This window comes from Ruditapes philippinarum, unplaced genomic scaffold (assembly GCF_026571515.1).
Source record: "Ruditapes philippinarum isolate M1 unplaced genomic scaffold, ASM2657151v2 ctg47_1_1_1_1, whole genome shotgun sequence".
Classification (NCBI taxonomy): domain Eukaryota; kingdom Metazoa; phylum Mollusca; class Bivalvia; order Venerida; family Veneridae; genus Ruditapes; species Ruditapes philippinarum.
This window is the reverse complement of record NW_026863890.1, coordinates 346,518-360,721: the sequence shown is the minus strand read 5'-3', so window position 1 is coordinate 360,721 and position 14,204 is coordinate 346,518. Positions and strand designations below refer to the sequence as shown.

General features: G+C 34.4%; 1 protein-coding gene across 1 annotated transcript; it reads right to left on the bottom strand.

Annotated features, from left to right (window-relative positions):
* Positions 1-498: 498 nt before the first annotated feature.
* Positions 499-13,323, bottom strand: LOC132723664 (uncharacterized). Its single transcript, XM_060708422.1, has 7 exons — positions 13,023-13,323; positions 5,659-5,960; positions 5,240-5,378; positions 4,175-4,241; positions 2,346-2,495; positions 1,022-1,179; positions 499-649 (listed from the first exon to the last, which is right to left on the bottom strand). The coding sequence occupies exons 1-7, from the start codon at positions 13,239-13,241 to the stop codon at positions 566-568; spliced, it is 1,119 nt and encodes a 372-aa protein (XP_060564405.1). The 5' UTR covers positions 13,242-13,323; the 3' UTR covers positions 499-565.
* Positions 13,324-14,204: the final 881 nt, after the last annotated feature.

The window sequence follows — 14,204 nt, the reverse complement described above, 5'->3', positions numbered from 1 at the left end:
AATAATGAAAATACAATGTTATTCTCCTAGTCTCCAGGTTTAAAATAGTAGCAGGAATATTCAGGGGTTTATTTTAGATATTTAAATGTTGTAGAACTGTTCACTTTGTATGAGGGTAAATGTTTGAGAAGTTTTATATATGTGTTACCATGCAACTGCTGAGTATTGTCAGATATTTTGTATTTTGTAAATCAAGTGAATGAGAATTTGTGGTGGTAGAGTGAAATAATTGATGAAAAAATAGTGTCAAATAAAACAACTAAACATAAAATAATTGTTGATTTAACTTTATTTTTTACCCCATATAGTATTTTTATTACAGTGTGGACTTAAATGGCCTTTGTTATAAAATAGCTAGCACTGATTATTTTTTGAAATGATAAATTAAATGTTCTATAATTGTACATAGATAAAATATCAGTTACAAAGTCCAAAGATTTGTTTTCGCACACTAGTTGGACTGTTCTCATGGTTGCTCTTTCCAAAATTTATAAGATTGGGCTTATGATCTTTTTGAATATGGTCATTGAACAAATACTATGTCAAATTAAATGACATTTTACATCTATGGTAACTGAATCACTGCCTCTACTCCAAAATGGTCTGACAACGGGAAATCCCTGTCCTTGATGACGTCATCAAACACCCTCTGAAATGAAAAACTCCAGAAATAATAATAATATAAACTGGCGTGCAAAGTATTATTTTTAATTTGGATTAAGGTTATTTAGTAATAGTATAATTTGTCTGGTATGAAGAGATAATTTTATCATGGTATAAATAGAAATTGCACTCTTTGATTTTTTATTTGAAAAATAATTATACCAACGTTTCCCTTGAATGCTTATTTTCACTAGTATGCAGGAGGTTTATTGACGATGCACTAGAACACATAAAACATATAATGATTGTATCCAGATTTTATGATATTCTTATTGAAAAAAAAAAGAAAAAGGCATTTCTTTTCATTATCAACCATATCGATAGTGATAAGAAACTGATGTAAGATATAAGTACATACCCTTGTACCTATCACATTGAAATTTTTGACAAGGATGTGGTCCAGGATAATGTTTTTGGAAGCCAATGATAGAGGGTTATATTTACACCAAGTACATATACCAGACTTGTCAACATAGGAAGGTGTATAACCACGTGAAGTTATATAGTCGTAGGCAGCTGAAATACAAAACGTGTATATATTGCATAGAGATGGCTTCCTTTGAAGTTCATTAATGAACAAGACTTGCAATTAAAATATCATGCATACTAGCTCAAGAGATTAAAGCTTTTTTAAACGCCGGCGTATAATGTTATGTACCTGGTCGTCCGTCCGTCTGTACGTCTATTAGCAATTTTCTTGTCTGCTCTGTATCTTTTGAACCGTTGGAATTTGAAAGAAATCAGGCGATGTGCAATACGCAGGTTTGTGCTTCCCGAGATCAAAATTGACTCCACTCCGTGGATTACTTGATTTGTATAGCGTTATACAGGAAAACACATTTAAATTTCTAAATTTCATTGGACTGCAGCTACAATGTCTAGAGCTTACACATTTGGCATGTAGCACTGTCTTATTGACTGCTATGAATCATGTGACCCCTGGTTTAATATTGGCCCCGCCCAAGGTGTCTCTTGATTTATATAGACTTGTATAGGAAAACACACCTGAGACATATTGTGTGAAACTACTGTTACTCTTGGGCTTTTACATAAAGCACTATTAAATAAAAACCGAGATGTTGGGTTCTCCTCTCAAGATACCCAGAACATAGAAATTTGGTATGTGGACAACAAAATAACTGGTATTAACCACGCCCCTTTGGTCAATATTAGTCCCTCACCTTGGGTCACTTAGTTAATATAGTTTTGTTTAGGAGAACAGTCTTATTGTGCTGAAACCACAATGCGTATAGTTAAGACATTGCCTTGTTGGCCTCTACAAAACTGGTATTAATCAGCCCCTTAAGCAAATATTGGCCCGCCCATGGACTCACTTAGTTGATATATATTCTTGTATGAGAAAAAACATTTCAGTTACTACATTTTGTCTTAATTATAAAGTTTATTTAATTTATTAAAGTTTGCATGGTACTTTATTGCTATTTATATATAGTATTCATATGGAGATAATGTTTAAGACATCTTGCACGTGATTGGTTTCAATTCACAAAGAAGAAGCTGTTCCAATACTCATAGTTATGCGTTAAATCTACGAGTATTACTTTTTGTCTGTCTACTAGCAAATGTAATATACAGACAGAAGTACCGAGTTAATGCCACTACATCAATCTACACAAAATACGTGCATATATAAATACATGTAAATCAATGATAAATTATACCGTTGAAATCTGACGAGACATTGAAATCTGCCACCTTGGGACCACCATTAAGGTCACCCATAATCACTGCACGGTGCACGTGCTGTTGTGACTTCAATAAAACTCGCGCTTCATCTAAATTCTGTTCTTCCCAACTTGTAAATTTTAGGTCTAAAAATAGATATAGATACATATGATAATAGAAGCTTCACCACAGTTACACATGATTAGGATTTTAACATGGAACAAAGTCGGATATTGTTTTTTGTGTCGCCTCTACGGAGTAGTGGCGACATATAGGGATCACTTCTCCGTCGTCTGTCTGTCCGTCTGTCCGTTCTTCACAAAACTTGTTCGGACTACTCCTCATAAACTACTGGTGCAATTTCATCCAAACTTTACAGGAATGATCAGTACCAAGTCTAGTTGTGCACATTGTCATCATTTTTCGGTTCAATGATTTTTGTCAGAGTTATGGCCCTTTAATAATTTTTATTTTTAAAGTTTGTCCGGACTTCTCATCTTATACCACTAATGCACTTTCAATGAAACTTTACAGGATTGATCTGTAGCTCAAGTCCTTCCACATTTTGCACGGGTTTTCCGGTTGAATATTTTTTGCCAAGTTATGGACCTTGAATTAAAAATAAGTTTTTGTTTGTTGCCAGATACATAAAAGTGGGTCCGGACTACTTCTAAAAAACTACTGGTGCAATTTCATCCCAACTTTACAGGAGTGATCAGTACCAAGTCTAGTTCATGTAGTTGTGCATATTGTCATCATTTTCCGGTTCAATGATTTTTGTCAGAGTTATGGCCCTTTAATAATTTTTATTTTTAAAGTTTGTCCGGACTACTTCTCTTATACCACTAATGCAATTTCAATGAAACTTTACAGGATTGATCTGTAGCTCAAGTCCTTGTGCATATTGCACGGGTTTTCCGGTTGAATGATTTTTTGCCGAGTTATGGCCCTTTGATAAAAAGGTGTTTTTTTTCTGTGTGTAGCCAGATACACAAAAGCTTGTCCGGACTACTCCTCATAAACTACTGGTGCAATTTTATCCAAACTTTACAGGAATGATCAGTACCAAGTCTAGTTGTGCACTGTCCGTCTGTCTGTCCGTCTGTCACAAAACTTGTCCCAACATGAAATTGGCCATCATGAGGCGACACATGTGATCACTGATCGCTCTTGTTATTTATTGTGTGTAAACTATTCATTCTATACACCTAGAAATAAGCACTTCCCGGAAATTTAGAATTGGTTTTGATTGAATGCAACGCATGAGATGACGACTTAATTGAGCTATAGCAATACCAATTTAGTAATCATAAACCAGTAAATTTATGCAAAATTATTGAAGCATAAACAAATGTGTTGCTTTTATTTTACCAAAAATGTAAGTGTTTATAAGTATGGTGTTGAAGCGTTTACAGATGGATAATTTTGGTAAATTTTGATGATTACGTAACCTAAGGTGACATAATGTATCCAAATTTTTAATAACGAGTGTAATCGCCATGTTCCCGGATGATAGCCTCGACCCTTCAGCAAGGCATCACATGCGATTTTAAAGTAAATTTTGCCATTCTTGGCGCAGAGCTTGTTCAAGTTGTTGCATGTTGACTACAGGTGGTTCGTACCATTTAAAATTTCAGTTCATGTCAATATTGAGGCAAAATGCCGAGTGTGCTTAACTTATTTCCAGATGTATATATTTCACCACATTCACTACTGATTCTAATTAACAGTGCTCGAGCAGTGTTTGTCGTATATAACCTTGAGAAATTAGTTTGGTCACTGAACATTTGTAACTAATAACAGAAAAACAGATTATCCGGCGTACCTTCGAAGTAAGAGTAACTTAGATCCGCACTGGTATGTGTACAGGCTACTGTGCCTACTCCCTCAATCTGAAACAGGATAATGAATTATGCAAATTAAATTTAATTCTATTGAATAGTGCCATTGCTACACACGAAAATATACGAGTCCCGTGAGTGTGTTCACTAAGGTTTACCACAACCACGTGCTTGAAACAAGTTTTAATATTTCGGACAGTGGTTTAATTATGACGGGAGAGGAACTGTTACACGGAGGATGGGGTTCTTCTGATAACTTGTCAGGAGTTCTGCTGATAACCGTTACAAAGTTCGTCGGAAAACTTTTGCTTATACCGAAGAAACACTTGTCAAAAATGGCAATTTTCATCTTTAAAAATAGTGTTTTTGGTGCTATATTAAAATTTGATGATTAAGATTACCATAATACCGTACTGTATAATATGTCAGAAAAACTTTATAGTATATTTTTAATCGCCTTAAAATCGTAGTTTTGAGTAAAAGCTCATACGTACACTTGATAACCTAATTAATGCCTGATTGTTCAAGTGTCCTAGAGTTCTTCTTATAGTTGCCTGTGTTTTTCTTGCGTTAAGTTACGGCAAGTTTTAGCGTTTTTATTGTTCAATAAGGATATAAATCATTGTTCATCTTTTGCACAAAATATTGATTATATAATATTGGTATTTAATAAAGATGAACATTACGATACCATTTTTGAGGAGTGTTTCCTCGGTATATATACAAGGTGTTTCGACGAACTCCGTGGCAGTTATCAGAAAAACTCCTGATATGTTATCAGAAGAACTGAGTCCCCCATGTAACAGTTCCTCCCCTGTGATTATACTTCTCGAAAATGTAATGTATGACATAAAAGAAATGGCATGTATTAGTCTAACTCTATTGTGCTGATCGTTATTTTATGTATGCTCTCTTTGCTTCGATAATATGCACACCTGACAATAACTGTCTTTTGCCCATTCACTTGATTTATTCGATTCGAAGACTGAATAATATTTGTTTGCCAAGGGATATGAAATTGTTTATATAGCCTCTTAATGAACTTTTACCTCAGCACTGATATATGCTCTTGGAATGAACAACTTCTTGTCCTGCACAAATCTTGTAATATGTACACGATTTAATGGTCGAGAACTCAGCAATAATACACCAGGTATGTTGAATCGGTTTTTAACATTTTCTACGCAGCTGAATAAAAAAAAATCATTGATTGAGATAGGAAATTTTAATCAGTTGAGATTCATAACATACAACAATGATTGTTATCTTTTAAATGCATATTGTCTTAGAAACCTAGCTAAACCCAGTTTCCGAATCTATTATAAGTACAAATACGAATAAAAGTGCCAGCGGAAGTCCTTCCGAAATATATATACGTGTAAAATAGGAATTCTATGTTAAGATAAGTAATTTATTTATCATAAATCATTAGAGAAAACTATCATATGAACAAAGAACATGTTTTTACCTACTAGCCACTTCTTTGACGCCAGACAGGATCAAACATGTTACACATTCCTGTTCCAGTTTCTCGAGCATTTTGCACTTTTCTCGTGCACATGTCAAATAATCAACGGTGCCTTTGGTATGACCGCACCTTGTCTCGATACAAGGCAAAAATGACGTAAGAAATGACGTCGACATGCACGGGGCCTTCATCCAAGGTATATCTTCTAAAACACCTATCTCACGATGTAGGCCACTGTAAGAATATGGGTATACTTTTCCCGCTGATTTCAAAATTCTCTCAATATCTCCTGAAAGCCATACCTGTAAAGAATACAAAACAGATACATATCTATGGATATCATACCTGTTATGTATTAAAACACGATCCAGACAAATATTTTGAACAGTCTTTGTATTGTCAAGTACCAAACTATACGTCATTAAAACGTATGTGAGAAGTTAGCAGTGAACAGTGAGCTAAGCAAAAAGGCATTTCAATTTATATAGGGAAGGTAATGATCTGCTGTAATGCTCAGCTGTTTTGGGCATCTAGCAGGGCATTCCTAAATATAGTGTAAAAATGCTCTGCTGCAATACTCAGCTGTCTTGGCAATCTAGCAGAGTATCCTAGCTTTAGTGAAAAAAATGCTTTGCTGGAACGCTCAGCTGGCTAGGCAATCTAGCAGTGCATTACTAAATATAGTGTTAAAATGCTCTGCTGGAATGCTCAGCTGGCTAGCTAAGCTGGCTAGGCAATCTAGCATGGCATTACTAAATATAGTGAGAAAATGCTCTGCTGGAATGCTAAGCTGGCTAGGCAATCTAGCAGGGCATTACTAAATACAAATGTATAGTGTAAAATGCTCTGCTGGAATGCTAAGCTGGCTAGGCAATCTAGCAGGACATTACTAAATATAGTGTACACATGCTATTCTATAATGCTAAGCTTGCTAGGCAATCTAGCAGGGCTTTACTAAATATAGTGTAAAAATGCTCTGCTTGAATGCTAAGCTGGCTAGGCAATCTAGCAGGGCATTACTAAATACAGTGTAAAAATGCTCTTCTGGAATGCTAAGCTGGCTAGGCAATCTAGCAGGGCATTCCTAAATATAGTGTAAAAATGCTCTTGTGGAATGCTAAGCTGCTAGGCAATCTAGCAGAGCATTACGAAATATAGTGTAAAAATGCTCTGCTGGAATGCTAAGCTGGCTAGGCAATCTAGCAGGGCATTACTAAATAAAGTGTTAAAATGCTCTGCAGGAATGCTCAGCTGGCTAGGCGCTATAGCAGAGCATTCCTTAATATAGTGAAAAAATGCTCTGGTGGAATGCTCAGCTGGCTAGGCAATCTAGCAGAGCATTACTAGATATAGTGTAAAAATGCTATGCTGGAATGCTCAGCTGGCTAGGCACTATATAGCAGAGCATTCCTTAATATAGTGAAAAAATGCTCTGGTGGAATGTTCAGCTGGCTAGGCAATCTAGCAGGGCATTACTAAATATGGTGTAAAAATGCTCTGGTGGAATGTTAAGCTGGCTTGGCAATCTAGCAGAGCATTCCGAAATATAGTTAAAAAATGCTCTGGTGGAATGCTCAGTTGGCAGACTGATTCTGAGTTCCAGGATTTATTGTTGCCAAAGTTTTATTGACAATTTCGACTTCTAGGCAATTCTGAGACACTCGCAGAATTTCAGGAATTTTCGGTGCCAATAGAAATAATGATATTTTTGACTTCTAAGGACCTTTAAGAGACTATTTCATTGTCCTGCGACTTTTTAAAGGACACTCGCAGACTTTCAGGAATTTTGGTGCCAATGCTGATATTGACAATTAAGACTTCAAGGGACCCTCTAGAGTCCATTTTGGTCGTCTGCGACTGAGTCTTGGACACTCGCAGACTTTCAGGAATGGTTGGTGCCAATGGAAATAATCATATTTTTGACTTCTAGGGACCTTTAAGAGTTCATTTCATTGGCCTGCAGCGTATTGTTGGACACTCGCAGACTTTCAGGAACGTTTGGTGCCAATAGATATGATGGCAATTTTTACTTCTAGGGACCCGCCAGAGTCCATTTTTATGGTCTGTGACTGATTCTGGGACATTGGCAGACTTTCAGGAATCTCTGGTGCCAATGGAGATAAGGACATTTTTGACTTCTAGCGACCCACCAGAGTTCATTTTGCTGGTCTGCGACTGATTTTGGGACACTTGCAGACTTTCAGGAATTTTGATGCCAATGGAGATAATGACATTTCTGACTTTTAGGGAACCGCCAGAGTACATTTCTCGGGTCTGCGATTGATTTCTTGAGACTCGCAGACTTTCAGGATGTTTAGTGCCATTGCAGATCATGACTTTTTTTACTTTTAAGGACCCCTTAGTCATAAGCAGAGCATTTTTACCCCAAAATGTCATTATCTGCATTAGCACCAAAAATTCCTGAAAGTCTGCAAGTGCCCAATAATCAGTCGCAGACCAACGAAAAAGACTCTGGATGGTCAAAAATGTCATAAATTGTAATTATCTCTATTGGCACCAACAATTCCTGAAAGTCTGTGACTGTCCAAGATTAAGTCGCAGACCAAAAAAATGGACCCTGGATGGTCCCTAGAAGTAAAAAATGTCATTATCTGCCTTGACATAAAAAATTCCTGAAAGTCTGTGAGTGCCTCAGAATCAGTCGCAGACCAAAAAAATGGATTCAAAAAGGTCCCCATAAGTCAGAAATATCATTTTCTGCATTGACACCAAAGTTCCTGAAAGTCTGCGAGTGACTCAGAATCAGTCGCAGACCAACGAAATAGACTCAGGAGGGTCCTTTTGAAGTAAAAATGTCATTATCTCCATTGGCACCGAAAATTTCTGAAAGTCTGCGAGTGTTCCAGAAACATTCGCAGACCAACGAAATGGACTCTGGATGGTTCTAAAAATTCACAAATGTCATTATCTGCATTAACACCAAAAATTCCTGAAAGTCTGCGATCGTCCCAGAATCAGTCGGAGACCAAAAAAATAGACACTTGAGGGTCCCGTAGAAGTCAAAAATGTCATTATCTGCATTGGCACTAAATATTTCAGAAAGTCTACGAGTGCCAAATAATCAGTTGCAGACCAACGAAAATTTATACTTTATTTAAGAATGCCCTGCTAGTTTGCCTAGACAGCTCAGCAATCTGGCAGAACATTTTTACACTAATTTTCAGAATGCTTTGCTGGATTGCCTAGCCAGCTGAGCATTTTTAACACTATATTTAGGAATGCCCTGCTAGATTGCTTAGCTAGCTGAGCATACCAGCAGAGCATTTTTCGCACTATATTTTGGAACGCTCTGCTAGATTGCTTAGCCAGCTGAGCTTGCCAGCAGAGCATTTTTACACTATATTTAGGAATGCTCTGCTGGATTGCCTAGCCAGCTGAGCATTTTTAACACTATATTTAGGAATGCCCTTCTAGATTGCCTAGCCAGCTAAGCAATTCAGCAGAGCATTTTTACACTATATTTTGGAATGTCCCGCTAGATTGCTTAGCCAGCTGAGCATAACAGCTAAGCATTTTTACACTATATTTAGGAATGCCCTGCTAGATTGCCTAGCCAGCTGAGCATACCAGCAGATCATTTTTACACTATATTTTGGAATGCCCCGCTAGATTGCTTAGCCAGCTGAGCATAACAGCAGAGCATTTTTACACTATATTTTGGAATGCCCCGCTAGATTGCTTAGCCAGCTGAGCATAACAGCAGAGCATTTTTACACTATATTTTGGAATGCCCCGCTAGATTGCTTAGCCAGCTTCGAATAACAGCAGAGTATTTTTAACACTATATATAGGAATGCCCTGCTAGATTGCCTAGCCAGCTGAGCATACCAGCAGAGCAATTTTACGCTATATTTTGGAATGCCCCGCTAGATTGCCTAGCCAGCTGAGCATACCAGCAGAGCATTTTTACACTATATTTAGTAATGGCCTGCTAGATTGCTTACCCAGCTGAGCATACCAGCAAAACATTTCTACACTTAATTTTGGAATGCTCTGCCAGATTGCTTACCCAGCTGAGCATAACAGCAGATCATTGATTTCCCTATATAAATCGTAATGACTTTTTGCTTAGCTCACTGTTAACTGCTAACTTCTCACATACCATTAAAACATTGAAAGTAAGATAAAATCTAGACTTGATATCTCCGTTCAAAAGCTTTTACTTTAACATTGAAGTCACAATTGAATTAAGAATTTTTTATGACATTGTCTTCCTAAAAGTTTATATGAAAATTCAAATTATCTCATAGTTTCAAAGTTTTCAAAGTTTCAAAGTTTTATTTCAGAAAATATCCTGAAGGCCAAAAGCCCATGAGGACAACATTTTGAACAGTGTACTTTTGAAAATTATTACTACATACTAACATATTGTTATAATCGTGTATGCTTCTAAATCTCTAAGTAAAAGTATAGTTATAAACATGATCTAATTTTTTAATACTGATTATGACATACTCTATCTATTCGCATTACTTCATCTTACAAAGTGTGCTATTGATTGCACAAATTAGTAACACCAGTGACTAGAACTTCATGACCTAATAAGAATATCCATATGCTTCGCAAAGACCAAAAAAGAAAATTATATCTGACATATCACAATGTCATATATCATTTATATTTTTCATTATGCCTGATGTTTGCTCGAATGCGAATGAGAAAAATATATCACAAACAAATTCAAATTTTTTTTTTCTCAGGAAATAGTGTTACATAAGAAGATGGATATTATTTTTAACACTTAACAATATTCAGAGAAATTTTCAGATAACATACATATAATGACAATGTTACTTCATAATTTAATGTAATATTTTCAAATATTTGACATTACATGGCAAAGATCAGTCTCTCAGACCTAACACACAAGCACAAAAGCAGTAGTAAACTTGTTTGTCTTACATGTAAGAGAAAAGCACATTCTGTCCGCCCGTACCAGCTGTTATATTTACACTTTTGTCTAAACAACTCGTGTAAATATCACATCCAGCTCTACCGCACACAACCCGCCCCAATCCAACAAATAAGACATACAAATATCTTTATGTATTATTATAACAAGCACAGTATAATACATCTACATTCATATAATGCCTGTTTTGGGCAAGTTTCATAAATGCTAAAAAAATAAAAAATAAAAAATATTACTAATTGAAATAACTAGTTGACAATAAGTATGCATATTGATATTTGCTCTATAGAACATATTTAACTAACAAACATTTTTGTATGTCCATTACTTAAATATATATTGTACACATCATTTGTATATAGTAAGACGGACAAATATCCTTTATTAGGTCAATGCATCAACATTTATATAATGCCTGTTATGAGCGAGTTTCATATATTCTAATTGTAATATAAAATTGTCATAACAAGTATACATACATATATATATATTTCTATGTTCCATAAAACATATCTGATTAAACTTATTTTTCTTTATTTAATATTGTACACACTACTATAGAGTAAACGTTCAACATTTGTTTTACTTATCATTGTAGATTTATAATTCTAAATTACCCTATATCAATCTGTTACTGGCTATATACATGCAACGCTATCAAAGACTCTAATTTTCTTAGCATTGTATATTAGCTTACATTATTACTATATAAATTAGCAGAACGAATCATAAATGCCTTGTATACATACACACTTAGCTTTGTCAATAAAACTTCATTATCAGATGTAATTAGTTGAAAAAATTTACACATATTGGGTCTATATCTATAAAAGCTAGGAATATAAATGTTTCTTATATCTGTATATGCTTGGCACTGTAACACAAAATGAAATTCATATTCTAACACTTGGCATATGCTACATTTTCGCTGCTCTAAAGGAATCGCAGTTGGCTTTGCCCATCTGCCGCTTTCAATACTTAGTCTATGAGATGACATACGCAATCTTGATAAGCTTAATTGAAACTTTTGTATATTGCATAAATTAAGATAGGGCTGTAACCTAAAGCTAGCTATGTTTCTATAAAAAAGCGCTCTAGTTGAGCTGTTAAGTCTACTATTCCAGTTTTGTATGAAATTATCAGACAATCTTTGCTCAAAATAGTGCAAAAATATTACCTTATCACCTACATCTTGAAAAAGCCACACATCATAAAAACCCAAGTGAACATAAAAGATCCCTCAATAATGAACACCAACTTTTCTTGTTAGGATTCCTTTCACAGTCGTTTAATAAAGTAATATAGATTTTCTTGTTAAACTTATTATCTTTTGTCTGTAATAACTTAACCCAGTATTTAACAATCTTTAAATATCTCAAGGTTTGAAAATTTATACGCCCAAGTTCACCATAAACAAAATCATTTTGTGTACATCTTTTAACACCAAGAAGTTGCTTGCAAAACTGCAAATGGACTCTTTCAATTGCACAACCTTTTGTGAATCCCCACACTTCACTACCATAATTTAAGATAAGTGTAATCAGTTTATCAAAAAGTTCAAGCTTGTGTTTCACTGTAATATTAGTGAATTTATAGAGGTATTTATTCATCTTAAATATAGCTTTTGAAGCTTGACCAGCTAAAGTATTTAATGCATCAGAAAAAGAACCACCAGTAGAGAAAACAATTCCTAAATAATTAACTTATTTACAATTTCAATAGAGTTGCCACTGTAATAAAAATTTATGTTTACTGGTAAACGACCACCTTTTCTAAATATCATTACTTTTGTTTTATCAGTGTTCACAACAAGTTTCCACCTTTCACAATATTCATACAATGTATCCAAATTATTTTGCAACTCAGTTGCTGAATTAGCAAAAATGATATATATATATAGTAGAAGACATAGAGGATATTCAAGTTTTTATCTATAAATTTAAATTTATTAATACAGGATTTATTTCATCGAGTGGTATGAAAATTATTATTTCATGCATGACAGTAGCCAAATTTTCCGTTTATAATATACCTTTTCTCTTATTTAACCTTATGACTAGAAATAAATCACTTTTAATTTTGTTTATTGGCTAAATTTAGAACAAAGTAGTCCGACAAGACAGCAGTGAAAATACGGAAAATATGCTTCACTGCTGTGAAATATTTTACAATGAAAATACGGAAAATGACAATTATTAGTAAAATAATAAAATACAATATTCAATAATGAAATCTATCACGAGTAAATGATTTAAATATACCAAAGAATTAGAAAAAAATGGAACGATTTCATTGGACAAAATATAATTTCAACCGCTAATTTTCTATTGTTGATATGTTTGATTTTGAAAACTACTGAATATCAAAATAAACATGAAAATAAAATAAAAAAGATAAAAAAAACAACAGCAACAACAACAAAATAACATACCTCTTGAAGACAAACTACATCCGCCTTGAGGTCTTTAATAGCTTGACCTACTTTCTCCCTCCTCACGTCATATTGCCCCACCCTCGTGGTTAGCCCCGTATTGTACGATACTAATCGCACAGTTGAGTTAAAGCTATCTCCAATGGTTAACTTAACTACCATACAAGTTAACAGTAAAATTAACATGTTTCTATAACTTGAAGCAGAAGACAACTGCATAACTTACGGTATTATTTTGAAATATTTTTTCGCAGTCAAAATGTCAGTTTATGCTATAAGCAAATAAAATGTGATTATGGGGGTAGTTCCTAAACATTGTCTATACAGCTGCATTGTAAAAGGACAAGTGGATTAATTTGTTTCATGTCATGTTGAAAGTTGTAATGATTTGAGAAACAAAATAGCTTAGTATATTGTTTATACTCTTTCATATCAAATAAAACAAATAACAAATCCACTTTTAATGACTATAAAACGAATAGAAGATTTAGCCTAATGATGTGTTCGACTTCGTTTATTGTATAGAAACTTAAAATTACTTTTATCTTAAAACATTTTATGCAGGTTATAATGTGCTCCACTCTTAACCCTCCCCCTCAAAGAAAAAAAAACCCATAAAATTTGAAATTCTTACCTAAATAAAAAGAAGCATTTACAAAGAAATCACCCTCAATAATAAAGCATAATAAAGCACTTCTCTCAAAATCAAATTAATATGTCGATATTTGTGTGTTTGATTCATAGCACTTACTTCTCTTTTTACATGAAAGTTTAGTTAAAATGTTAAAATTGCTTTTATTTTCTACATTGTATTTATCGTATTCGTAACTAAAGGTGTATTGTTAGGAAATGTACGCTGACATTGTTTTATTATAAATTCTCTAAACATACGATAAATTAAACATGTTTATATGTATTAACGTGGGCGGGTTGATTTTGAAAACTCGCGGATCAAAACTTTCGGGCGTCTGCTTGTAGTCGTGAAAACTAGTGACAAATAGATATAAATAGATAAGCAGTAGAAATATATAATAGAAACTCATTGTACGAATGGATCACCTTATAAATGTGTGTAACAATTCATTAACCTTGTCTTAACAGCCATAGATGCAGCAAAGCAGCAAAGTCGCTCAATGTTTATCAGTTAGCTTTAAAAACAGGTTGGACAAATTCATGGGAGCA